The following is a 27552-nucleotide window of genomic DNA, read 5'->3' on the forward strand; positions in this document are numbered from 1 at the left end:
GGTATGCTTATTAAAGGTGACCAGTTCTGCACATGTTGCCCTGTATAGTCTGTAAGGAACAAAGAGGTCAGGGAAGGTCTCCCCTGTATGAAACATGAAAGTTTGTATGTTGAGACTGTGCAGCAGCTCAAGTCAAAACAAAAGGATTCTGTGGTACAAAAGCTTTGATGGTGAGCACTATTTTTTTCTACGAAAAATCTGAACATTTCTCCTAAGAAATCAACTTTTATAATCTTTAAATATGCTTCTCCTCTGCTCATATGTAGGGTCTAATATACAAGAATATGGATAACTATGTTTAGTACTGTTATTTTTGTGCTTACGGTGCATTCGAAAAGTGAAGTGTGAGATTCCCTCTTTAGAACACCCTCTGGCAGAGCTTGCCTTATCCAAGGGACACTGCATTCAGGTACAGTGTCTTGGTAGATCAAGTGTAAATTTGTGCATGAAAGCTATTCACTCATTCAAATCAGGTTAAACAAAGAGTTTAAACCTCAATCAGGTGATTGCTTTGAAAGCCAGTTTGCCTTAAGCACATTAGAGTAAATCCTGAATCTGTTTCACTTGACTTAACCCCACCTGTTTCATTGGGAGAGTTTGTTTAACCAGTTGCTAAGTCAGTGATATGGTATGTGGTAACTATGCTGTATCCAGGCTATCTACCGTATTCTTCTTGGTTATAGCAGCGGACTACCTCAGAACATTTTTCTTGCCATCTCATAGGTGGACACCTTCAGTTCTAAAATAAAAGGGCTTCTGATGGAAATGAGTGTTGTCATTGTAGACAAAAAGGTCCGGAGACCATGATAGTTTTCTTAACAAAAACATAAAAATTTTGTCTTCATGTTCATAGAAATTATCTATAAGGGAGGGCCTTTAGGTTGGAATGTTCATTACCTTTGACCTTTTGTTTCCCAGTATTTTACAGCAACTACCTACAATGAGTTAAAAAAGACAGCAAGCACTATGAGTAGCACCACTCCAAAGTTGAAGAGTACTGAGGGTCTCCTGTACTTTAGCTAAGTGTGTGTGCAGGTAGTCCCTTAGTTTATGAAGGTTTGGTTTAAGAAAAAGTAAATTTTGTCCTATGATTCAATTTTCAAGCAAAAAATCAATAGTTATAAAAAAAATCTTATTTTTTGTAATTTTTTCCTAGGTAATAATGAAAATAAGCTAAAGAATTTCTTTCTCTCAAAACCAATATGCTTACATATTTCATTATTTTCTAAAACTTTCAATGTTATTAAGTCTAGAAATAAACTTTGAACATGTCATCATTCTTCTACAATCACCATTTACTAATATATTCCTCAAACTCACTGGCAGCAAGTAGATTCATCTCCACCAACCCAGTTACTCAGCCACTTGCCCAAATGTTTGGAGGTGTGGATATTGCCGACAATACATGAGAGCAAAAGTGTAGTGTCATCTGACTGATGGCAACGTTCATGTAGTGTAAAAAAAAGCAGCAGAATTTTAGGATGACACAATAACTCATCAGAGGCCAAGTATGAGATTTTTTTTATAGAGAACCTATCTCCAATTACAGAATGGAAATCAATATGTTACTATGGTAATATATTTATCATAGATGTTGACTTAGTGTTTCATACTGTTCACTTTGTTTCAAATCTCATTGAGTTTCTCCAGGTATACAATTATTATTGTACTGTACTGCATGTATTTCACTTATTATGTTTATTATTGGTTTAAAATCTTTGTGTACCAACAATTGTCCTTAAAACAAGTTGTGTGACTTTTTAAAGATGTTTTGGGGAATTATATTTTCACAGGAATGCATCTCAGCTTTATAATGGGAGTCTATGGGGAAATGTGACCCAATAAACAAAAGGTTTTTCAGGAAAAAACCCTTTCATAGACAGGGAATGCCTATTCATGGAGACATGCCAAGTTTGGAATCACACTGTAATCTTTAATTTTGATTTACAGTATATTGGGAATGTGACTTGTGATGGTAAACAAATTCCCAACTCCATTTGCAGTGCTTTACTCACCTGAAAAGTTTCTCTCATAATTTATAATTAAAAATGTAATTTACAACATTTCTCATGCTAACCCACGCAAGCGTGGAAAATGGTCATAAAACGTTGATGATGATGATGACACTTCAGTTACCGTACACTAAATACACTACAAGTGGTGTATCAGTAAATAATTTATCCCAAATCTTTCATTCGAGCATACATCACTGATCATCTAAAACCACTCTTTTCTTGTAATTAATGTGTACTGTACAATGTTTAAATACAATACAGTACAGGTACCCTGTATTGCCAAATTTTCATTCTTGAGTATTGGTGCTGTGTAATAAAAAGTGACTGACTTGCAGATTCATAATCAGTGAGTTGTCAATATTTTTGTGAAAATACAACAATGATAAACCTTAAGGATAGTATTAATGACATCTTTTGATTGTGTGAGTTTAATTATTAATGATACAATATATATTTTTTTCAATATTGGTATTTACCTACTATATTACTGATGAGTAAATATGGTATTCAAAATATCATTAGTGATTACAGAATACGTATTGCCTTTCCCGGTGAAGGTCAAAGCCATAAACCCACACAGGTAGCCTCCTTCATCATAGCCCAGGTGAGTGAGGTGATCAGCTGTACACCTGGCTTACTTGCCTTTAGGCTTGAGCATCATAAGGAACTGACTTGGGCTTTGGTGTAGGAGACTACCTGTGTGCACATACTGACTGTTTGGGTGAAGCAAAGGAATGCAAGGCTGTTTTTATCCCCCAGAAATGAAGAATTGTTTTTTTTTTATACATATACCGAGAGTGGTGATTTGGTAAACATAGTAAAGAAGGAAGATTCACAATAGCTCTGCAAATTGAAAACAAACTGGCATAGAGGGTAATTTATTACTTTTGTTCCTCATACTGTACTGTACTGTACCTGAATTATAGAATCAATCAGTGGTGTGTTGTATTTAAGATGAACAATAGAGTACAGTACATGAGGTTATGTGGACCATAACCTTGTAAAAGTCGCCCCTTCTTCCCACACCTATTGCCTCTTGATTCCAAGGCCGAGGAAGCGTGAAGTAAAAGTTTTTTGGGGGTAAGTTCACAGTGCTGGTGTGGGGTGTGCTTCCCCCCCATGCTAAGACGCCCCAATGGTAGCGTGCAGTGAGTGATGTCTAGGGAACTGTGTGATCCTGTGTGTGTGTGTGTGTGTGTGTGTGTGTACATTATTTTGCATGCAATAATCTTTGTTTGTATTACCATATCTTTATTTCCAACACACACACAACTTTTTTTGCCAGAAAATGCAGTTCAGATGAAAATTATGGTGATCACTATAATCTCTTGGACGTTTAGGGTACTGTACTGATATGATTATGATGTACAGTTGTCCACAGGTAGTGACCTTTCTGAACATGTAGCATCATCGGTATCATTGTCAAACCTTCCTTACAGATACCGGTATTGCAAGTATCTTATCTCTTAGCACAAATCTCGAGAACAAATATTATCGAAAAAATATTGTTGGCCATATGTTCTGAAAGGATACCGAGGGGTGGAACACTATACTACCTGCGGTCTGTGGGGAACTGTACATGAGTATCCTATATCAAAATATTAAAATTCCATCAAAATCTAATGTCTCTAAGTTGCTAAGGCTATGATGATTTTCATGATTACTAATAATAATGACAAGATTGTTAGTATCTCTTTATGGCAACATAATCTTGAGTTTGTAAGCTCCAATTTATTACAAGAATAATTGCACTATCACAATCACTTTGAGATATAGTGAGTTCTATTTTACAAAACTTAACCACATTTTCTGGTGTTTTCCATTTTTGGCTCTTGGGAAGTTATGGTCCACATGGCCTCATAATTACTATTTTTTATGTAAATTTTAATTGTCAATGAGACTAAACCCATAATTTTATTTACATTTTAAATACAGTAATTAATGTAACATCTATAGAAGGCCATTTTAAATGCAGTGTAACAGTATCTATAATGTAATACAATAATTGAAGAAGCTATGTAATCCAACATAAATCCTAACATTGAAATCCCACTGTAGAAGAAATTAAAACAAAAATGAAAGCACTGTACGTATATTTCAACTGTATGGACAAAATATACAGTGCTCTCGATTGTGTGTTGTATCTTCTACAGTGAGAATTTAACAATACTACTTACAAAATGAAGATGTATTGAGCCCATGCTACAGTACCTTTATCATAATCATGTAACTTTGATATATTGTACCGTACTCACCAGTGGAGTAAAGTGACTCGTAAGACAGAGAGAATCTTAATCTATTGGATACATTTGTATTGTCACATTAATATATTTAATCTTTCGACAGAAGGAAAATTCTGAGGAATCTGCTCGAACTTTACTGTACACATAACTAGGGTGATAAAACTACCAGCACTGGTATTAATTGATATTAACTCAAACTACTGGTAGATATACATTTACCTTAACACACAAAACCAGAAATTAATGGCAGTATAAGCCAAGAGATTACCCACAGCATAAACTCATCTCATTATGTAAAGCATAAATATTACTGAACATTAAGTCTGTATGTGTGCTTAGTAGTGTTGGGACAAGAACATCAGTACTCCATAATATTGTATGCGATTATTTTTTACAGAATTCCCTAGATCTTGCAACACATTAAGATATATATACTGTATATACAATTGTTTCAGTGTCAATAGTTGTAAACTTACGAATATTTCCAAATTCAGTTCAGTAATGTACAGTACTATATCCTAAATTGTGAATCATAGTGAATGGAGTACACAGAGTACATCAACAAAGGTATGAGAAAGAGAGCAAACACATTTGAAGCACAGTACAGTACTGTACATGTGTTATAAAATAAGACATTCTTGGAAGATGGCCAGCTATTTTTAATTTGTTCACTTTATTATGACTAATAAATATTTTCAATGTGAAAAAAAATTATCTTATGGAATGTCTGGTCACTAACAAACTTAATAATAATATTAACATTAACCATTAACTGTTCATCAATTAACAAAATTATTTCACAAAAATTTTCTGAGCAGTTCCATACAATTTGATAAAGCTTTAATGATCACAACAGATGACAGTGATTGTTGTTGGCTGGACAGTTTCTTCCACTGGCTGTTCGGTACACAAGTACCTAGCTGGACACAGTTGTTATTGTCAGTCTTGTTTCTTACTTTTCTTACTGGTGACCAACATATGTACTGTCCACATTTTATCTTAATTGTAGTTTGTGGTTCTGCAGCCAGTTTTCTGCTTCATTCACCTGTAAGACAAATTTGTATACTGTACAGGTACTTAAAAGTATGCTAGTGTTTTAAACGTCTTCTTGTATAAAATATTAATGAAATGAAGATCATACTATATACCCAACATACTGTAGTTCATACATGACGTTTGGTCAGATTTCCTACAGTTGTGGCTTCATTACACTATTGGAGGCGGTGCAGAAACAAAATCACACGTAGTCAATCATTGCATTATAACAATACTTGCAAACCCTTTTGGAAAGTGGTGAAAATATATAGGGATGATAACTGTGGGTACCAGAAACTATTATACTGCACTGTACATTCTTAATTTCTTCATTTTAGCTAGGGCATATGTAACCAAGGTTTGCTGCTCACATTCCCACATGATCCTGTACCATTTATATCTGGAACAAGTTGATCATGTATGGTAAACACACTATTCTAGCTGGAAAGTAAACCAGGACCTTGATAATGAGAGACCAGTACCTGAACAGGGTGTACAAATTGTATTTTAGAGACACTTGAGGGTTTAACTTGTTGAACTACTCAACTCATGGTTCAAGATGTTGCCTTCACAAACTTTTACATCAGCCTTGTGTTATAAAAAGCTGTTGTGCTGCTACAAGGCAAAATTACCATATTCTGTTAATAATTCTTTGTTATCAAGAGAATGGACAGGTAAAACTCTTTAAGTAACAGTCTAGTATCCTGCTGGAGATAAGATGGCTTAAAATACAAAAGCAGAAGTCAGGTCATAAGTTACCTATACCATGTGAATGTTTCAGTGCTTTCTGCTTACAGGCTGAGATATTACCGAGTCAAGATTCTTTGAAGTAACATTTAGGTAGCAAAAATAAAGTGTCTAAAGTGTGGGAGAAAACACTAAAATCACAGGATAATACTTAAAAGTTGTAATAAAGTTCTCCCACAGTACCAAAGACACCAGATAGGTAAGACTAAACATGAATAACATTTTTAGTGGGAAAATGTCAGTGTTGAATACATTAATGTATCTCTTATGTCACGGTATTACTGGTCAAAATAATGGGATAAAAGCAAGGACTAGCTTATGCTCATACAGTCACAGGACAATACACTGTCTTCTAAAGTATGTTGGAGGATAATAAACTAATACTGTATTACTGTATATAATATGTACAGTAGTACAGTACATATTAGTTTATTATCCTCCAACATACTTTTTATCTTGAGTGCCATGATTACATCTATGACAACTAATTGTTATGTTACCTTTTTGGACTCAAGTAACGTACCTTGTAACCCATGGGTCCTTGCTCGCCTTTATAAACAATAACTCCATTCAAGATAATGAAAAGCCTCTCCGGGAGAGCACCATAAGCATTGTTAGCTTCATCTTCCAGACGATCCACCATGACAGGACACTTCAAGGGCTCCATGTCCAACATTGTTTGTGCTGCCAAGAACCTCTCTTCCAAAGTTCTGTCAAAGAAAGGTACTGTAGTTAAAATATGATTTCTAAAGTGAATTATATTTTTCCACTAGTACTCTTGGCCTTAAAATTCCAATCTTTACCAACTCCGTTTTTTCAATAATTTTGGTATGCCATATATTATACATTATCAACTACTGTCCAGTTTTCTGTCTAGTGTTAAAAGTTTGTAATTGAGATGGAACAATTACAGTATATGTACTGTACTTCACGCAGGTTTCTCGGAAAATTTCATACTTAACGGTTATCATTGTCCAAGATTCATAGAGCACCTCCAACTCTTCCTGTTATTAATCTGTAACTTTTTCTTGCCAAGTATCATTCTTTATTACATTATACAGTAGGTCCTGCAGTCACACACAAATCTATTCCTGTAAAATTTTTGGTTATAGTATATTTTAGTCTGAATTTGTTTTGGCTATGCAGTTTAGTTGTATACAACACCTGAAATATGAATAGCTATGCTCAGCACACATAATGTACATGCATATTCTATGACTAAACATATGAAGAATCCACTTCTATCATGTAACAAGTAATGGTACCCAAACTCATGTTGGCAAGAAAAATGCACAAACGTGGTGGGAATATCACCACAACAAGTTCTGGTGGGAGGGCGGAAGAGAGGGAAGTTGTGTCATACTTGTGCTTGTTTATCTCGATGTTGTCCTTGAGGGCCCATCCATCACTTGGGTGAGCCTCAGCGATGTAAACCATCAGGAAGTCTGCCACCTGGGAGTATTCCTCTGTTATCTGTTGGCAAGACAAAAATCATTGTTGTTTGAATAAGTTGTAGGCCCAAAAAATTATGGTAAATTAATCTTTTACTTGCAACTGCTACCTTCTTTAGAGATAAAATCAATGTATCAAACGAAGTGAGAAGCCCAGTTGTAAAGACATACCCTGTGAACAATTTCTGTAAAGACTTAGTGATTATTAAAGCAGACTACAGATCACAAGTGTGTTTCTGTGATCTGGTGGAAATCTGCTTGCCTGTTATTTTGTCTGTACTGTACATTGATACCAATCGTCAGAAAATTACCGGAAACTGGCGGGACAGCCAATGGTAATTCGACGACACTTGTGATAAAACTACTGCTTCTGTATACAGTATACGACCTGGCCGCTGGTAAGTGGCAAAAGGGGTTTCATAACAATACTAAAGAAGTTTTAAATTAATGAATAAATAGAAACATGTGTTATATTTAAAAGTATTATTGTTTTATGATTGATTCCAATTTTTAATTAAATATTCAACTCCTAATATGAAGCTCATTGAGCTCTAATCCAGTCAGCTAAGCTTGCCGTCAAACCGTTGTCCATTTCTCGCAACAGCCGAAATCTTGCTGCTTACTTGGGAGGAAAGTGCCCAGTGTGCCGCCACCTTTATAGTAAGTTGCCACTTTCAACCACTGCTATAACCACAACAAGTTGCATTAACAGGCAACTAAATTATTAGGTCTTATAAGAAGGTCGTTCAGATATCTAGACGGTCCGTCCCTCGTAACAATCTTCAAGAGTGATATGCTTCCCTGTCTGGAGTTCAGTACTGTCACCCCGTCTGGCCCCCAAGATATGCTAGGGACTGTCAATTAATTGAAAATGTCCAAAGGAAGGCCACCAGACTGGTGCCTGCACTTCGGCACCTCAGTCGAGTGCACTTACCTGGAACTGGTGGACATTCGCCCCATAAAGGGTCACAGCTCAAAGTTGAAGAAGCTGCAAGCCCAGAAAACTGCGAGGGGTAACTTTTGGGAGTGAGAGTTGTGAACTCTTGGAACAATCTGCCAGAGAGTGTTGTGATGGCACCGAGTGTGAGCTCTATCAAGACCAGATTTGACCAACACTGGAGCAGGTTCAGATACATTCAGGAGCCAGTACTTGCCAACAGTGTGTATCAGAGACGTGACCGATCGCCAAAGTGGCTAACGAGCCGATTAGTGGTGAAGAGGATAAAAGTAAAAAAAAGTAAAAGTATGTGAATTTTACTGAATGGTGGTTGTGGAACACTAGGAGTAATTATCAACTGAAAAATATCTTAAATATTAAAATCAATACAGATAACAATTATAAATCTAAAAAAGAATGACATCTCATGATATTTTTATCTTTTTTACATGAACACTGAAGGTCATACCCATTGTGGTCATGCTGTTAGCATTTGAGTCTGGCAAGTGGCAACCTGAAGTGGTACAGTACTACTACAGTCACGGACAAATCTTCGCTCCCCGTGGTGAAACTGAATCTCCGAACTTACCTGACTGTCATCTGGTGTGGGGGTGGTTTTATTTAATTTGGGGAGGGAGCGAACTTTTGACCTCAACTGTACAGTGGCTCATATTCTCAGGAACACTGTTAGCTGCCCAAAACTTTAATACTTTACTGATCAATGCACATCAATGAAAATTCGAAGTTATGAAAAAAGACCCATTTTTTGTTTATACAATTCCTTAGGGTTTTTTTTTAATTCATTGCATCAAAAAATACTAAGGCGCTCACACAAGCATCTCAGAGCTTCCCATACCGGACCTGGTCAGTTTATAAACACAATTAAACTAAAAGCAATGTACAATACAGTAATGTACTGTATGAAGATTGATTAATTAGGCTAAAAACTAAAATGCATACTTATAGTGTTTTAGCTATCATGACTCACAGGGTCACTACTTGAAGCAGTAGCAAAATGCTGACTCAAGATAGTTTGGGAATACCCTACTGGGCTAATGTGTTTAGAATTCTCGAGTTTGATTTGATGTCAATAAAATTAATAAACTGTTTAGTGGATAAATTTAGCATTTGTTCTTCGTTTTAGGATTATTATATTTACATAACTATCAATGATAACAATAGACAATGCAATTCTTAGTTAAATAATGTAATACACAATGATTAAGTGTTAATACATTAGGTTGGGCTAGATAATATTGTACTGCATTAGGTTAGTTTCAGCAAAGTTTGCCATGCAAAACACAAGAAGCAGTGTACCTCACAGAACCTCTCCAGGTTGGCCATGAACGTGGGTCAGGTACAGGAGCCGAAGTTGATGATCAATGGTCGGCCTGGTTTGGCCTCATCCAGAAGATGACACTGTGACCTTCCTTCCAGCCGCATCATCACTGGGTTGGGTGCCTTTCCGCCCAATTCTGCCAGCATATTGACCTCTCGCATTGTACTGCAATATCATGTCACCATAAATCACAAGACAAATTACTGTTAAAACCCAGCAAGAACCCAGTGCAGGCCACACTGTGGGAGGAAAATAAGTAGGGTTGTCATGCGATACTCCATTAGGATGTCTGTGATGTAACATACTTGGTTCACAAAGAACAAAGGCTTCAGGTAAGAATATCCAGATATTCCTCATTTATATTACTGTACACTAATTGGTGCTAAAGAGGTATAAGGCTATAGTGGTTTTCTCCATATATCCAGAGCTTAGTAATCTTACATGATATCTTAAACTATTCACCCATTATACAGTACAAACTTCTGATAATAAAGGAAAATACAGGAGTTATTTATTGTGAGCGCAGTAAGTTCTTAGGTATATAATAGTCAGTCTTCCTTTCCACCAAACATAATGGATGCCACACCAAATGCCATCAGACAAATACCATATTTTAACCCTCTATATGTTTGCGACTCTCACAAAAAAAGAGGAGGGGAGTGGGGAGCTTTACCTTGTGATTCACCCAACACTGCCTACCGTTACGATGCTGCTACTTTTCTTTTCTATTTCTAATTTATTGTTATTCTTATTTTTTCGCCCCCTAGGCCCTAATGTGGATCTATGACCTGAGCCCGGGTGGGATATTCCCCGTAAAAAAAAAATACTCTACAGTACAGTATATGCTGTATGCTGCCGCGAGACTACCGAATTAAATTTCCAATTTCTTGATTTCATTTTAACAACCTGGACTTGCAGTTATTTCTGGATATGTACTCTGCCACAAAAACTGATAGTAAATCAGTATAAGGAAGCCACACAGTGTACGATATAAAGAATGAGAATGAGCAAAATTAAAAAAAAAATTGAGAAGAAATAAGAACCGAACGTGATGACTGTTAAGAAATGTCGCATGAAGATCATACACGACAGTCGGTCTGGTTCGACGATTATTCACTCAGACATTTAAAATTTTAAATGGTTGTACAGGTACAGTACAGAGTTTACTGTATATGAATATGGTATGATGTCCTCGTGTGCTAAAGGACGTCCATGCTAGTGTTGAGAAGAGGGTAACGATTCAGTAACTGGGCTAAAGAACTTCAAATTAAACTAGTTCTTGTGCGAAATTTCACCACAGAACATAAATGCTTGTTTACGTCATGAAACTGATGAAAAGGCGCGAGCATTACGTTTTGCATAAATCACTTTACGCTTTTTTACTAGGAGTGGGACTGCAGGATTTGGGTTGGTGGTGCCGCCTTCGTGTAGGCTATTGAAGTCGAATGAAATCGTAAAATTTATATAATGTAAAACGTATTGCTCGTGCAGTTTTCGTCTATTTCATGAGGTAAGAAAGCAATTATGTTCTATTTACTTATATTTGCATTCCCTCAGATGTGCTGACTTTTCACCAAGTTTTGTTTGGTTTCACTAAATTCACTGTCTTGATTTATTACAGCAAGTTCTTCAAGTTGTTACGATTCCTCACGATCAGTAAGTCCCTATATGAGTATATAGCAGACCCTACCTTCTACTGCCAGCCTCAACGTTTACCCTGAGAAATTTTAGCACTTGTTATACACACCTCACCATTGTGTCTTGGTCAGGGGCATATTCCACTGTGGGGAATGAGGGTTGTAGATTAATATTGGCTGGATATCTGCCCGTTCGCCAGTTTGTTCCCTGTCAGAAGTTATGCGTGACGAGGCTACCTCAATATTCCCGGTGGAGTCTCCAGAGATCATTATGAACATTGATCTCACATAATGCACCCCCTCCCCCATGCTGCCATTATCGTAACCCATTACTCGTCAGGGAACGCTCTCTCCATTACTGTCTCTGGGCTTCACTTGATCGTCAAATTTTGTTGGGATGTAATTGATAAGGAGTTAAAAACTTAAAATCCTCCCTGGACTCCCTGCCCGGACAAAGTGGTCAAGTTTCATTTCTGACAAGAGTATGAAGGATATAATTTTTTACTTTTTATTTACTTGTTTGTTCATGCATTTACAGTATGTGTTTACTCATTTTCTAACCCAGTTAAACTGGTAACATTACTAGTGTCCGACAGAACGGCAATATATTGTCAAATATTGGAACTCATGATGTGACAGTACTAGGGTGGACAAAAGTTCTTTCTATCAGCCAGCCACATTGTGACTGATTCACCTAAGGTTCGAATAACGAAGCAACTGAGGGAAGTGCTGTAATCGTCCAACAGATGGCGCACTGCATAGTGCGCAGGGCCGGATTAAGCTTAATAGGGGCCTGAGGCACAGATCAACTTGGGGGCCCCTACCCTAAAGGTATATATATATATATATATATATATATATATATATATATATATATATATATATATATATATATATATATATATATATATATATATATATATATATATATATATATATATATATATATATAGCAAGAACAAAATATACCAAAATTTATCAATGATTTCATCAATATTAAGCTTCTGCAAAATAACACATTCAATGTTCATAAGAGACAGAAAAGTGAGACGTTGCTAGGACATCGTTGAACGAAGTTCATGTTTTATATGCTTCAACTTCGAGAATGTTTGGATTTGGGGGCCCCTTAGAGTCGGGGGGCCTGAAGCCAGTGCCTCTAGTGCCTCATGGTTAATCCGGCACTGGTACTAGTGCGTATAACGGGGGATGGAGACCAAAGGGGGGTTGGGGAAAGAGAGGGAGGGCTGAGGGAAAGGACTTTGTCCACCATAGTACATCATGCGACGGGGTGTCAGGTTAAGTTTGATGTTAAGTGATTAGATTAAGTAATACCTCAAAGTATTTTGGGTGGTATCGTATACAATAGGTTAGATAAAGATTTTTTCTTAATTAACAGGCAAAAGAAAGTGGGTCGCCAAATGGAGGGTAGGTCACTGCGAAGTTAGCTCGGGTAGTTCGAGTTAGCTAATTAAGTTAAAGTTTGCTAGGTTAGTGTGGAGGTAGAAGCTGTGGGGCGTGGAGAACCCTGCTGATTAACGTGGTGGGTTAACAAACATTTCCCGGAAGTTGCGAGCTGTGATTAATGGTCCTTGTAGGGGGAAGGGAGCAGTGTACACTACCCAGGGTAAAGTAGGAGGGATTTGGCGGTAAAACGAGGCATTCTACTATTACAGAACATTGCTTATTGATGACGACGGGAGATGCGAGGATATTGTAAACGTGTTGTTTGTGTGTGTGTGGGTAAAAATATTACTGTATATATAAATGTTATGTTATTATTATATTTTATTTTTTATTCATAATATTAATATTATTACTATTAATTCACATAAGTATTATCATAATTACTATTGTATTTATTTTCTACATAATTATGCAGTATATCAATAATATTAATTATGTTAATTGCAAAATGAATATCACAAGTATAATTTACAGTTATTGTAGTAGTAATAAAAGTAATAGTAGTGAAAGTATTAATAATATTATCATTAGCAGAAGTAGTAGTAGAGTTTTGGAGCTGTAGAGAGCAGCGACCAAGATCACTGGACTCAATCACTACAAGGTTACATCAGTCTAGGTGGCAGGCGTGTGAAAGGGCGCGTTACTGGGTCGATAGTCCCATCTGTATCACAATGCATGGTTACAGCGCTATTTTACCACAGTTCGTTGTTCTCAAGGTTTACTGGTCACGTCTACTCTAACCTAACATTTTCTAACCAAACCTTCTACTCCAATCTAACCCTCGGACCGATAAATCAATGGAACACAGATAGGTGATAGCATTTTGAGCGGTAAATTGGTAATCTGGTTGTCAGTCATTTGAGATCAATATTGAGAAAAAAAGTGGTGAAATGTGATAATAAATAGCATCGCTGTTATTTTTCTTTTTAGGAACAACTGTGACCAAGAATTTGCCATTAGCTACGTTAAGTTACATTATGAAAGAAGCAAAACGTTCCTAATACACAATAAACATAAATTATTCAGATCAGGAAGTTCGAGTCCTGCACTGTGTTGACTATATAAACACAGTTAAAAATTGTATGACTGTATGTGTATTGTAGGAAATTCTTTTAAAAAAATTTAAAAATATTTTCAAGTGAATGAATGAAGGAAGGAATGACTCATCGTGCCTCGCGGGGTCACCTTTATTCCTCTCTGGGCCGATATTGGTGAGGAGCTGCAGTAGTGTTGGGTGGTGGCAGCAGGAAGTGGACCATTATTTATGCAGTGCTTCGACGACATTGTGGTGAACTTTGACGTATTAAGTGAGTTCCTTTCTTTAGATCATTCCAATATAAACATCGACAGAAATAGGATTTTCCATATTATTCGCGTAGTATATAGGTCCTTGTATATACAGAAAATACGGGAAACTATGTGTATGTTTATTGTATTACTACTGATCATCCCTGTATGGCAATGGGTTACTTGAATAGTCATAGACGATTTTATGTGTCCAGTACGGAAATACGTCACTAGCATTTCAGGAAAGCTTCGTCTCCAACACATCGATGGACGCCGTAAATATCCCATAATGCTCTACCTTCCACGGGGACTGATAAAAGCGTGGGAATAATTGACATACAGAGAAGGTGAAGTCCTTGTGGGTTACCTGGTTGGTTAATATATTATTGGCATGTTTTTTCACCAAGACGTGTGCAGGATTAAAGTATCGGCTATAGTTTAGACTTCAATCTCCTCGCCCTGTAGGCCACACGAGTAACAAGTGTGCGTGATCATATTTTCACGTGTAATTTGGTGTTCACTGGACACTCCCAACACTTGAACTTTGTTGGATATCTGAGTTTTTATATTCGATGTTCAATACTCGGAAATGGAAAATATTTGGTGATCAATTTTATATAATGTTAGCGTTTATAATTTTCAATTTAGCCTCATAAGATACTGAATTCTACTGACTAAAATGACAAGACCGGATACTGCGTTGAGACTTTTTTTTCAGTTTACTCCTTTTATCCTGTCTTGCTATAAATTTGTTCTTTATGCATTAAACAGTTTTTATCAGCAAAAATGCCGTTCAAAAACACGAATGTATCTAGAATAATATATGTACAGTCTCTACATATTCAAGACAAAAATTAATATTGGTCTGTCATTTTTAAACATCCTTCCTCGTCTTTCACTGTTATATCATTCAGGGAAAAAATAAGTACACGAGTTTATTTCGTAAGTGCCGACCTTCCGACATATCACTTGGCAAGCGAGGGGTCACTGGCGGCATCTCGTGGATTTCGTTTAATTGAGATTCTTTTTGAGGACTTAATGTTCCAGTCTCCCAAGTATAGTACTTCTCCAGTCATCTCTCATCAATTGGCCCAAACTGATCAGAGAGCAGAAAGGTGTAAACTCCTTGTATTAAATTAGAATTATGTTTATGACGTTAATGTTGGTCACATGAGACACCGAACCACAACAACGCGTTAGCTGAACCATTTTTATGACAAGATATTGGTCGTCATACGTTAATATAATTACCAGAGCTTCGACCAGTGTAGTCATTCTACCTTATTTCAAGTAGTAAAAGAGAGTTACTTCAGTACAAATATCGCTAATGTTAGTTAAAAAAATTACTTTAGTGCAAATATCACCAGAAGTGGTTAGTAATATTAATAGGCCATTACGTTGTGGCGTGTGACCTTCGCTGACCAGCCTAGCCCCCCCACTCAAGTTGAATAGTATTTATTCCTGTGACCAACACTCAACCTTTGAAAGAGTAGTTTTTATCGCCATTTGCTCTTCTGCTACACAGGATGTCTCAGAAAAAAGTATACACTCTGCCTTACAGATCTTGGTGGGGATCGCGTGAATTCTTGTCTTTGAGCGGTAACATATTCCTCACCTGTTGATTGAAGCTTGAGGTCTCCCTCACTGTCACAGTGTTTTTGTTGTAATACAAGTATTCACGCGATCTTCACGAAAATCTGTAATATAGTAGGTGTAAATTTTTTGAGACTGCATTTATCTTTTTTTTATATAGGTAAACTGATAGACACGGGTGGAGTCCATTACATCAGTCCCTCCCACTAGTTCTTATGCCTGCGTGTAGTATAGATATCATGTATGAGTTGTTTTTTACACAGTAGCATTAGATAAATATGACCTGATTCTTTTGTGTGTAAATATTAACCAAGGTGAACCGTCAGTCCTTGCATTACGTGTTATTAGTGCTGTACGTGTGTTTGTTTACCCGCTCCTCCTTGCCAGTGTCCGATACCTTTCACCTGACTACAGAAACAACTTGCATCATACAAAGAGAATTTCTACAAGACAAAAATTAGAACACACACACACACACATACACATCATAAATCACTCGAGTAAAAAAGATGTACCCTGAACACAGGTTGATGCACCATTATTATAACACGAGTACAGTATATGAATCACTGTGCCTGTTCTGATGTCTCCCCCCCCCCCACCCACCGACCCTCTGGAGGTGAAGGCCACGGCGCTAACTGCTGAGGATAAAGAGTGACAATAGTTAGAAAGGGGTGAAAGTAGTGTCATGTTACCTGTGTGTAGGTCAGGTAGGACATCTGGCCAGGTAGGACATCTGATTACCTCCTTCACGGGTGTAAACTAACTGGACCTTAATTATAAAATTCTATTCAATACCCAAAAAGGAGACGGGGAAAGTCATAGTGCAGTTTTGACGCCATTTTGCTCATCAATATATTGAACCCAAATCCCGTCAATCCTCAGGTGGTGGAGGTGAGAGGGGTGGGAGAGGTGAGTGGGAGAGGGGATGGGGGAGGTGAGTGGGAGAGGGGTGGGAGAGGTGAGTGGGAGAGGGGATGGGGGAGGTGAGTGGGAGAGGGGTGGGAGAGGTGAGTGGGAGAGGGGATGGGGGAGGTGGGTGGTGAGAGGGGATGTAAGATGGGAGGAGTCAGTGTAACAATTTGGACGGAGTTTCTCAACGATTCCTCCACTAAATATTCCCCCTTACTTAATACTTGAGAAAAAGCCGCCGCCAATATTTCATCAAAACCAAACAGGGACTCTTACCTCATCTAATTTTATAATACAAAATTAAAGGAATAAAAATACACTGGTTAAAGCACTGAGATGACATGGTTACGTATATGTGAGGACCTTTTGGCGTGATGGACGAGAGGAACCCAGTATCGCTTGAGAGGGAAGGTCGCCAAGTCGATATTTCACCGCATTGTGTGTGTTCGTGTGGCGCTATACGAGAACTGTGATATCTTAAATAATACACGAATACCTGTCGATATTCCCGTTACACGAGTTGGACTAACGTACACCCAGACACCGAAGGAGGGCGGCGGCGACCACTTCCTGCATGGGTCACGAGAGAGAACTGATTAATATTATACACAAACACAGTTGGTCCCGATATCTTCCCGCTAGATCTGATAACCTTCCTACACTGTCTACCCACTGGCCCCGTTATCCGTCCTACATTGGATCCGTTATCTGTTTTACACTGGACCCGTTATCTGTCCTACACTGTCTACGCACTGGCCCCGTTATCCGTCTTACACTGGCCCCGTTATCCATCCTACACTGTCTACGCACTGGCCCCGTTACCCGTCTTATACTTGCCCCGTTACCCGTCTTACACTTGTCCCGTTACCCGCCCAACACTGGCCCCGTTACCCGTCTTACACTTGTCCCGTTACCCGCCCAACACTGGCCCCGTTACCCGTCTTATACTTGCCCCGTTACCCGTCTTACACTGGCCCCGTTACCCGTCTTACATTGGCCCCGTTACCCGTCCTACACTGGTCTCGCTCACGTTATGGAAATACCTCATCGATATACAATATGTTGATCCAACTAGCAAATGAATGAATCGACTGACCCAATCACCTATACCTGTTAGAACCTACATAATATATCAGTCGGTTATCTATAATCGTTACAAACATAGAATCAATCATCTATAATCAATGATACTATATAATTAAATTCCCTAAGGCCAGTAGCCATTACAACTATGTATAATTAACTAGTTACAATCAAGAAGATTTAACCTACTACCTCTCTCAGTTCACACCCTCAACTTAACCTGTACACAAAACTAGAATACCATACTTGAAGCAGATTTGAGTTATTCCTTGACAACGATACTCGAATGGACATACGTACAGACGGAAGGATACGCGGAAAGACATCATACAGACAGTCGGAAATGAATGCTATACCCCTGATCACTTCGTCTGAGCGAGGGGTAATAACCATGGTAGAGATATCAACATTGTCAACACTGTACCTTTAGTATATTGTAAACACTCACGACAAACACAACAGGACTTGCTTAAACTATCAAACAAAACACAGAAGTTGTTTTAATAAAAAAAAACAATAGTTGTCCATTAACCCCCCCCCCCAAAAAAAAAAACCAAAAACCATTGCTTAAACTAACAAACACAATGTTTCTTTAATGACCTATAGATTAGATACATCAGCTTATTACATCTAAAGATTAACAATTCTAATACTAAAGACGCTGTTATGGTAACCTAACCAGAGTATAAGTCTGGTTAGGTTACTCAGGTTAGTTTAAGTTAGGTTACGATAGGTCTAGTTACATTAGATTAGGTGAAATAAATTGGGGAGTTAAATCTTCAGGTGATGCCATTTATCTTAACAAACCACAACAACTATGCGTGACGTGTGTGGACTTCAATAAATTCCAGCTAGATTTATGTATGCCTAGTACCTACCTGCAGTACACGCCAGAGGACTAACATTAATCTCGACCTTTTAGTAAACTGACAACTGACGAAGAGGATAAACTAATGTGAAAATAACCTAACCTAATCCAACTTACCCTTCCCAGATGGCCTTGCTCTTCTCCTTGGTATTGGCGAAGTCGAGGGTTCCTTCTATGGAGGAGAGGAGACGTTCCCGGGATCTCTGGGGAAGGTCTGGGTCCTGCCGGTTGAGCACCATCTCCCGCACCCGGTCAGTACCCAGCGCCTTGGTCACACACGGCACCACTGCGGGAACACACCTTTAATCACCTGGCCATTCATTAACAGGTAAAGAGGGGAAATGTTTGTGAACAAAATAGAATAAATCGTGAGATGTTAAGAGATAATTGAGGAAATATTTTTTGTTATAAGTTAAAAAAGTCTGGTTAAGTATTATTATCTGGAAGTAAAGGAGACCTGGTGAGAGAGTTTGGTGAGGCAGAGAAGGTACAGTTTACAGTGTAACATTACTGTGCATTACAGAACACGACAGAAACATGATATGTCCACACACACACGTCACCATCTTGCAGTAATGTTATTCCAATTAACCTATTTAATAAACTATGATAATGAAAGGACTGTATAAATATATCATATACAAATGGCTTATAACAATTACAATCAATTTGTAAATGATGTACATTAACTCTGAGGGAAGCTTTGATGAATCGAGTTATGTTTTTTTTTTTTACGAGATTAGCTCACAGGGCACAGGTCAATGACCTACATCAGGGCTTGGGGGCGAAAATATAATGACAATAATAATAATAATAATAATAATAATAATAAAGGACCATAAAAAAACAAACTAAAAAAAGATTAATAGTGAGAAACAATATATGTATGTTGTGTTGTTAAAATAAAAGAAACAATTGAGACCCTGCAATTGTGTGTAAATGAGGCAGAAAGTCAGATCAGCAACCTGGGACTTGGTCACAATTCTCGTGATGCCATATGGCAGCAGGGTCTACCATGAGACAACACATTATGCTTCCAATATCTTCCCAGGCGGTAGTACCTCCTTGTTTGATAGCTGCCTACTACCTACTACTGCTGTTTTCAATATTTTAATTACAAAATAGAGACTATGGTACACATATGTAATGTAAAGTACATTTACGGTGTAAAAATAGAGTGATTATATACTTCGTCTTTCAGCCTTAAGAACACATACTGTACTCTACTTTCCTCCAGTCTTAAGGAAGCTATCCAAAATTATACGTGACTTAACCCTTTATTTACATACTATAGTTCCCTCTTCTTACCAACTTCCTTTTTTTATCCCATTTGAAAAGATTTAGATTCGATGTATGGTCCAGCTGGGCTTTGAACCAGAGTGCTTCAGTGTGCGTGAGGGAGCGTGAACTTTGAATGATAAAGTAACTGGTCGACTCCTCACACACACACACACACACACTCATTCTACATGCATCAGCTAGCTCTATGGATGTCGATACCCTGATAAAAAAAATCCTCTAGTAACCCTCACTAAGTCAGCCTATGACCAACTACGATATATTCTTGTGGGTATGGGTAAATGGGGCAAGATTCTGATGCCCGTATAGTGTATAGGGCTAAACTTTTGAATTCCCCGGGTATAACAGTGTAGGTAGAACAAGGGATATAACAGTGTAGGTAGAACAAGGGATATAACAGTGTAGGTAGAACAAGGGATATAACAGTGTAGGTAGAACAAGGGATATAACAGTGTAGGTAGAACAAGGGATATAACAGTGTAGGTAGAACAAGGGATATAACAGTGTAGGTAGAACAAGGGATATAACAGTGTAGGTAGAACAAGGTATATAACAGTGTAGGTAGAACAAGGGATATAACAGTGTAGGTAGAACAAGGATATAACAGTGTAGAACAAGGGATATAACAGTGTAGGTAGAACAAGGTATATAACAGTGTAGGTAGAACAAGGGATATAAATAGTAGAACAAGGGATATAACAGTGTAGGTAGAATAAGGGATATAACAGTGTAGGTAGAACAAGGAGAACAGTGTAGGTAGAACAAGGATAAGTACAGTGTAGGTAGGAAATAAGGTATATACAGTGTAGAATAAGGATATAACAGTGTAGGTAGAACAAGGTATATAACAGTGTAGGTAGAACAAGGGATATAACAGTGTAGGTAGAACAAGGATATAACAGTGTAGGTAGAACAAGGGATATAACACAGTGTAGGTAGAATAAGTGATATAACAGTGTAGGTAGAACAAGGGATAGCATGAGGTAGGTAGGAATAAAGGATATAACAGTGTAGGTAGAATAAGGGATATAAATATAGTGTAGGTAGAACAAGGGATATAACAGTGTAGGTAGAACAAGGGATATAACAGTGTAGGTAGAACAAGGGATATAACAGTGTAGGTAGAACAAGGGATATAACAGTGTAGGTAGAACAAGGGATATAACAGTGTAGGTAGAACAAGGGATATAACAGTGTAGGTAGAACAAGGGATATAACAGTGTAGGTAGAACAAGGTATATAACAGTGTAGGTAGAACAAGGGATATAACAGTGTAGGTAGAACAATGAATAACTATATATTTTTAATTACTGTAGGTGTACATGGGGACTCACCTGTTCTCCGTCAAGGATTATTACAGACAAAAATGCAGTGAATGTAGTTTAGCAAGTTGTTATCATGTAAATTCTCTGTTAAATTAGCAATAATATCGCACACTCTTTTGTACAGGTAGACGAAAGTTTTAATTCCCATAATGGTGATAATTTCTCTTTAATAATAATCACCCTGTCTTTGTTAGTTATAAGTACCTCATAATTTTAATTTGCGCCTTGTTATTACGGTAATTATTTTCTGTTATCAAATTAGCAATAGCGTCTACTGCTCTCTCTCTCTCTCTCTCTCTCTCTCTCTCTCTGGGGGTTCAGAGATACAGACACAGGAACACTCACAATGGCCTGGCCCCTACAGTCTAGACGAAGACACTTAAATTTTTTCTATCACGTGAAGATTGGCCACTTCAGCTTATTCCACCTCCTGATTAAACCTCCTAAAGCTGCTTGGACGAAGTGGGATACTTTACATTAGGTTTAAATTAGGTTAATGTTCGGTTAGCATAAGGTGTTTCAATCATCAGGTGAAATAAACTAAAGGGTGCCTAATCTTCATATGATCTGAAATATTTTAGCGTGTGTGTGTTGTACGTATACAGTATATAAGCTCTCTGCGTCACTAGCAACTGCACGTATATAATTTATTCACTAATACATAAGCAATGGTGAATTTTTATGAGCGGCAAATTAGGTCAGGTTATGTTGGATACTACTATAAGGTCCGAGACGTGAAGCGCCTTATGTGTTATTCAGATAGAACTGATAGATAATTGGGTGGTAGAGGGTCGTGTTATACCGCTGGTGAAGGTGGGTGAAGAGGCGTGCGGCTGTGGTAGGGAGGGAGAGGGGTGGTGGGTGAGAGGAGGGATGGGAGAGGGAGAGGAAGGAAGGGGGAGAGAGAAAGGGGATTACGAGAAAGGAAGGAAGGAGAGGTGAAGAAAGAGACAGAGAATAGGATGGAAGGAGAAAGGAAGGGAATTGGAAGAGAAAAGAATTATGACAACTGAGGGAAGAAGGGATAAAGAGAGAAAGAAAGAAAATGAAGAAAAGGTGGACGGAAGGAAAGGAGGAAGGAAGAAACCGAGACAAAAGTAAGTACGGTAGTAGGCAAAAGTAAGTACGGTGGTAGTCAAAAGTAAGTACGGTGGTAGTATAGTGTCTTGAATCAATGGCGGGACTTTGATGTTATAACGATGATATAACCACAAGTGAGGAGCCAATAACAGTGTAAATCAATACCTCGAGTTACTGATGTTGTGACGTGAGGCTAATGGAGACTCACTGACCTCCTCCTCCTCCTCGGGTACTGGGTCATGGCCGTGTGTGTGTGTTGACCTCCTAGTGATGACTTAAGGTGACCCTCCATCAACCACAGGGAGTTGAGTTGTTGACCCATACGATACTACAACTACCCTTAACTAGGTGATTGATACTAATTCTAACGAGAGAGATAGAAGGAGGGAGAGAGACTGAGAAGCTGAGAGACTATAGTATTGGTCTTCAGAATTCGTTCAATATCTCCAAATGTCACCGCCTGGAAGTGGCTCATCAAACTGGTGACCAATTCTCGAGGGTAAATATTCCTCATAGGGGGAGATTTAACGACACCTAACTACTTGACCTTATCCTAGAGCACAATTTAAACCCTAGAGAAATGGCTATCCTGAGACCCTGAGACAATACTGTACCTTAACTAGTCACTTCACGAGATAAATATTACCCAAGAAAGTTTGTAAAAGTTTTGTGGGTTAATTTCGTTTCTTGTTAACTGGTCTCAAATGAACTTATCTAGCTATGGTCGAGTCTTGGTGTAATTTTTTTGTTATTTTTGTTTTTTGTTTTTTAGGGTAATTTTGTGTTTAATCTTGGTAGGAACAGTCATACATTTTCATTGTTTGGGGAAGAATTCATACCAGATCACCTGTAGACACCGATAGCTTACAACACCTGATGATTAACCACGGAGGGAAGACTGGACCTGTACACACTTCAAGTATAGGTTAGGTTAGGTTAGGTTAGGTTAGGTTAGGTGAAAATAAGCTAAAGTGGGCTAATCTCCAGGTGAACCCAAACAGCACTGCTCTCTCTCTCTCCGTCGTGACTTGTACTTTAACTCTTGTCAAGTATGAATAAGTTATAACATCAGTGTTTCCAGCATTACTGAACCCCTGAAGTCGTTTATATTCTCCTGCCATTGACCAGATGAACGGTAGGACACAAACTTTGATTAATTTGTTGTATCATGCATTATCTTACTGTATCGCGATCTATCTTGTTGTATCATGCATTATCTTACTGTATCGTGATCTATCTTGTTGTATCATGCATTATCTTACTGTATCGTGATCTATCAGGCATTAAAACCCATATTTTTTATCACCTGAAGATTAGCCCTCCCAGCTTATTTCATCTTAAGATTAACATCCCTAACCTAAGCTGGCCCATACTTCAAGAAACATATATCATGGAGCCACAGTAAACACTATTACACTCAGCATATACGATTGGATTGCATTTAACTCCTTCATTACGATGCCAACCCCCTTGCGTTTTGTCGTGAATTTTCGACTTTATGAGTACTGAGTATAAAGATGTGACCCCCTGAAGTTCAATAGTTTAATCCCTTGAGTACGATATTTTAACCCCTGGAGTACGATAGTTTATTCCCTTGAGTACGATAGTTTAATCCCTGGAGTACGATATTTTAACCCCTGGAGTACGATAGTTTATTCCCTTGAGAACGATAGTTTAATCCCTTGAGTACGATAGTTTAACCCCTGGAGCACGATAGTTTATTCCCTTGAGTACGATAGTTTAATCCCTGGAGTACGATATTTTAACCCCTGGAGTACGATAGTTTATTCCCTTGAGTACGATAGTTTAATCCCTGGAGTACGATATTTTAACCCCTGGAGTACGATAGTTTATTCCCTTGAGAACGATAGTTTAATCCCTTGAGTACGATAGTTTAACCCCTGGAGTAAGATAGTTTATTCCCTTGAGTACGATTAATCTCTTTGAGTACGAAACTTAACCCCCTTGAACCCACGACTGCAGCGGTTACAACTGATCAAATACAACAGGAACACGTAAATCACAACAAGATACATAAGATAAATTATTATAAAGTACCTAATCTAAAATTAAAGCTCCAGTAAGGTGTTAATCGAAGCTAATTTAAAGCTACACTGTACCTTGACTGGCCAGCTATACCTTAACCTGACAAAAAAGAAAAACTCACAACAGCTGATGCCGATAATCTTGCCGACGCCTTTAGGGACGGCCACCAGGTACTTGAACAGCGTAGAGATCGACATAACCATGGATCGACTCCTATCCTCAGCTATTCTCATGAAGTTGTTGACTTGTGTTGGCAAGAACTGGCGGCCCCGTCTCTGCTCCACCTGACAAATATTTATCAGTTCTACAATATGGCTAGTGTTTAAGAAGAAAAAAATATATATCACAAGCAACTTAGCATAACATCGCTAAACCATTTATTATTTTTTAAGCGACATTAATCAACCACACTTACGATCCTTAGGTTACAGTTGTGTTGTCTGCTTTAGAAAATGAAAAACTCGGCCTTAGCGGATCTCTCTCTTTTATTACTAGTTTCAACACCAAGCCATATAGTACAGTTATATATTCTATCTTATTTATTCATTTATTGCTAAGGCAGTATCAACACGCACACTGCTTCTTTGTTTTTTCTTCACGCCATGTGGGAATAACTCGCTTATTCAGAGAGTGAGGCCAGGCAAATATATGCAACATTTGATGATATGATGAATTATGTATAAAAATAACAATTATGGATGTTATGTGGCAGAACGAAGACAAACACGCATGGCAGGGCGTCGTGTACCACTGTGTTTTTAGTGTAAATATTCCCTGAACCTATTAACCGGAGTAGTTTTTCCAGGAATCCACTTAATTTTCTTATGATTATGTAGTATACTCGAGCCTTATTGATTATATGCTTATGTTATGCACTGACTAAGTACTTCGCTGTGAGCCATTGCTGTAGCTACGGAACTTTATCCACGCTGCTTGTAAATATCCAACTGCCTCACAGATAACCAAACAAATATCATACTAGTCCTTTATTTTTCCTTAATTTATTATTGTGTAACAGGAGCAAATTACTGGTTGAAAACGGGAAACTCGAAGTCATTTTTAATCATGAATTTTAAAAGTCCAAAGAAATCTTTAACCATCGCTCGTGTTTTGTTCTTTTACCGTGAAGTCTATGGATAAAGTTAACAGTAACTACTATTGTAATTCACCAAATAACAATTAAGGAAACACAGTACTACTCTTTCAAATAACAAATATACCTTCAAAAACTTTATTTTCACCTCACAATATTGGAACACAGAGACGCACCTTGCATTTGTATACATAGACTAAAAATACAAATGACCATACTTACAGCATTTTCACTTATTAAAAACATTCTCTGGTATGTTACGAATAAAAACCCGCAACAAAAGATACATGAAAGTAACACGGCTTCACCATTACACTACTCTACCTGCATAAGCTACTACATACAAGTATAAATAAGTTAAGGAAATGGGATATACAGCGTTATGGTCCGGTAATATCAATAACTTACCATTGATATTTCCGTTTGCATTACGCCGTTCTTAACATTTCAACTTGATGCTTTTAGCCCGCCACATCGTATGCTGTACGTTCTTGAAGTTCAGTCAGATTTAGTATATTCCATCTGATCCTTTGTACTGTACCACCCTCACTGATATAATAATAATAATAATAATAATAATAATAATAATAATAATAATAATAATAATAATAATAATAATAATAATAAAAAATAATAATAATGTAATAATAATGTAATAATAATAATAATAATAATTATATTTCCAACAGTGGTGACCTTTGACCTTTCCCCCTTATAATCAATAGTGACCTTTATCGACTCCACAGCACTCATATTCTAGTAACTTAAGGATATAATTAGTGCGGGGAAAGTGGACATGCAGACAGACAAAGAACCAAAACAAGGTTAAACAACAGCACAAAATCCGACTAACAAAGAATATAAAGTAACAAGAACAAGTTTACACGTAACCTAACGTCACCTCACCTGGTACCCCCTCCATCAACACCCTACCTGTTCTTAGTTGGACACGTGTTATTTGTCTACCTGGCAGGTAATACTCCTACCTGTGGCCTCTTAGTGGAGAAAAATCACTGGTGGCCTGTTTAGAACCCTTATTGTTGTTTAAAAATCTTCCTATTATTGCTTAAAATTTTAGTATTATTGTTTAAAATCTCCTTATTATTGTTCAAAATCTCCCTAGTTCTCTTTAAAATATCCGTATTACTATTTAAAATTTCCCTACAATGTTTAAAATCTGCTTTTTATTGTTTAAAATTCCCCCCATACTTTTTTCAAATTTCCCTATTAGTATTTAAGAATTCCCTTTTGTTCTTCAGTGTATTCACGTTGTTCAACACTGTTCTCGCTTCCAACTCTTGCGGTTTTTCCTCGCCACTTCGCTATTCTTAACGTAACCAACAACACTAGTGCCACAGAAACACAAGTGCCTCACATCACAAAACATCTACCATGCAACACAATAACTGTCACATAACACAACAATTGCCTCAACACAATAAGTCATACAACACAACAGCTTCTTCACAAGTGCCACCCAACACAGCCTTCCCTTGATACGCGTTCAAAACATCCTTGACCCACACACCCAGTCAAAATTGTAACAACAGTCATCCACCTACAACAACAACCACTAGTAACAGTAACACTCGGCGCCAGACATCCACCTACAACAACAACCACTAGTAACAGTAACATTAGGCGCCAGTCATCCACATACAACAACAACCACTAGTAACAGTAACACTCGGCGCACCACCATAACGCGGAGGCAGTCACTCTCTGGCGTCGGGGGAGGAGTACCGGGGAAGTGCCACGGTTAGCGAGCACTGCCTTGGCCACGCTTCACGACCACACACTGACTGACGCACCTCAACATCCACACGACCCTCACCTAGCCCCATCACCCTCACCTGGCCCCCCCACCACCCTCACCTGTCCCTACACCACCCTCACCTGGCCCCCACCACTCTCACCTGTCCCTACACCACCCTCACCTGGCCCCCATATAAGATAGTAATAAGTGTGAAAAGGTGACTCAGGCAGACATTCAGACCAGTGTGAGGGAGATCCGTGACTTAGGGTGTAGCTCTACATTATCCACGAGCTGCAGCCTCCGTGTTCCCAGAAACTGACTCGATCAAGTTTCAGGTAAACT

General features: G+C 38.1%; 1 protein-coding gene across 6 annotated transcripts; it reads right to left on the reverse strand.

Annotated features, from left to right (window-relative positions):
* Nucleotides 1-2427: 2427 nt before the first annotated feature.
* On the reverse strand, nt 2428-27271 carry LOC121861791 (type I iodothyronine deiodinase-like). Of its 6 annotated transcripts, XM_042359707.1 has the most exons (7): nt 27151-27271; nt 24483-24645; nt 18729-18897; nt 9746-9932; nt 7404-7513; nt 6564-6750; nt 2428-5303 (listed from the first exon to the last, which is right to left on the reverse strand). In XM_042359707.1, exons 4-7 carry the CDS (start codon nt 9770-9772, stop codon nt 5253-5255), a joined length of 375 nt encoding a protein of 124 aa, XP_042215641.1. In that variant the 5' UTR covers nt 9773-9932; nt 18729-18897; nt 24483-24645; nt 27151-27271; the 3' UTR covers nt 2428-5252. The 6 variants fall into 6 exon arrangements, with proteins under 6 accessions (XP_042215641.1, XP_042215642.1, XP_042215643.1 ...); XM_042359708.1 differs by lacking the exons at nt 18729-18897; nt 24483-24645; nt 27151-27271 and adding an exon at nt 17195-17248; XM_042359709.1 differs by lacking the exons at nt 18729-18897; nt 24483-24645; nt 27151-27271 and adding an exon at nt 17157-17242.
* Nucleotides 27272-27552: the final 281 nt, after the last annotated feature.

The sequence above is a fragment of the Homarus americanus genome, unplaced genomic scaffold, assembly GCF_018991925.1.
Source record: "Homarus americanus isolate GMGI-L3 unplaced genomic scaffold, GMGI_Hamer_2.0 scaffold8148, whole genome shotgun sequence".
NCBI classification, from domain to species: Eukaryota; Metazoa; Arthropoda; class Malacostraca; order Decapoda; family Nephropidae; genus Homarus; species Homarus americanus.

What these genes read in the sequence shown, in the direction of transcription:
- LOC121861791 (XM_042359704.1), bottom strand. Translation starts at nt 25,883, where the DNA reads ATGCAAACGGAAATATCAATG. An exon ending in TGCAAACGGAAATATCAATG is followed by an intron (nt 24,646 to 25,862) that starts GTAAGTTATTGA and finishes AATATTTGTCAG; the next exon opens with GTGGAGCAGAGACGGGGCCG. An exon ending in AGCAAGGCCATCTGGGAAGG is followed by an intron (nt 9,933 to 18,728) that starts GTAAGTTGGATT and finishes ATGATATTGCAG; the next exon opens with TACAATGCGAGAGGTCAATA.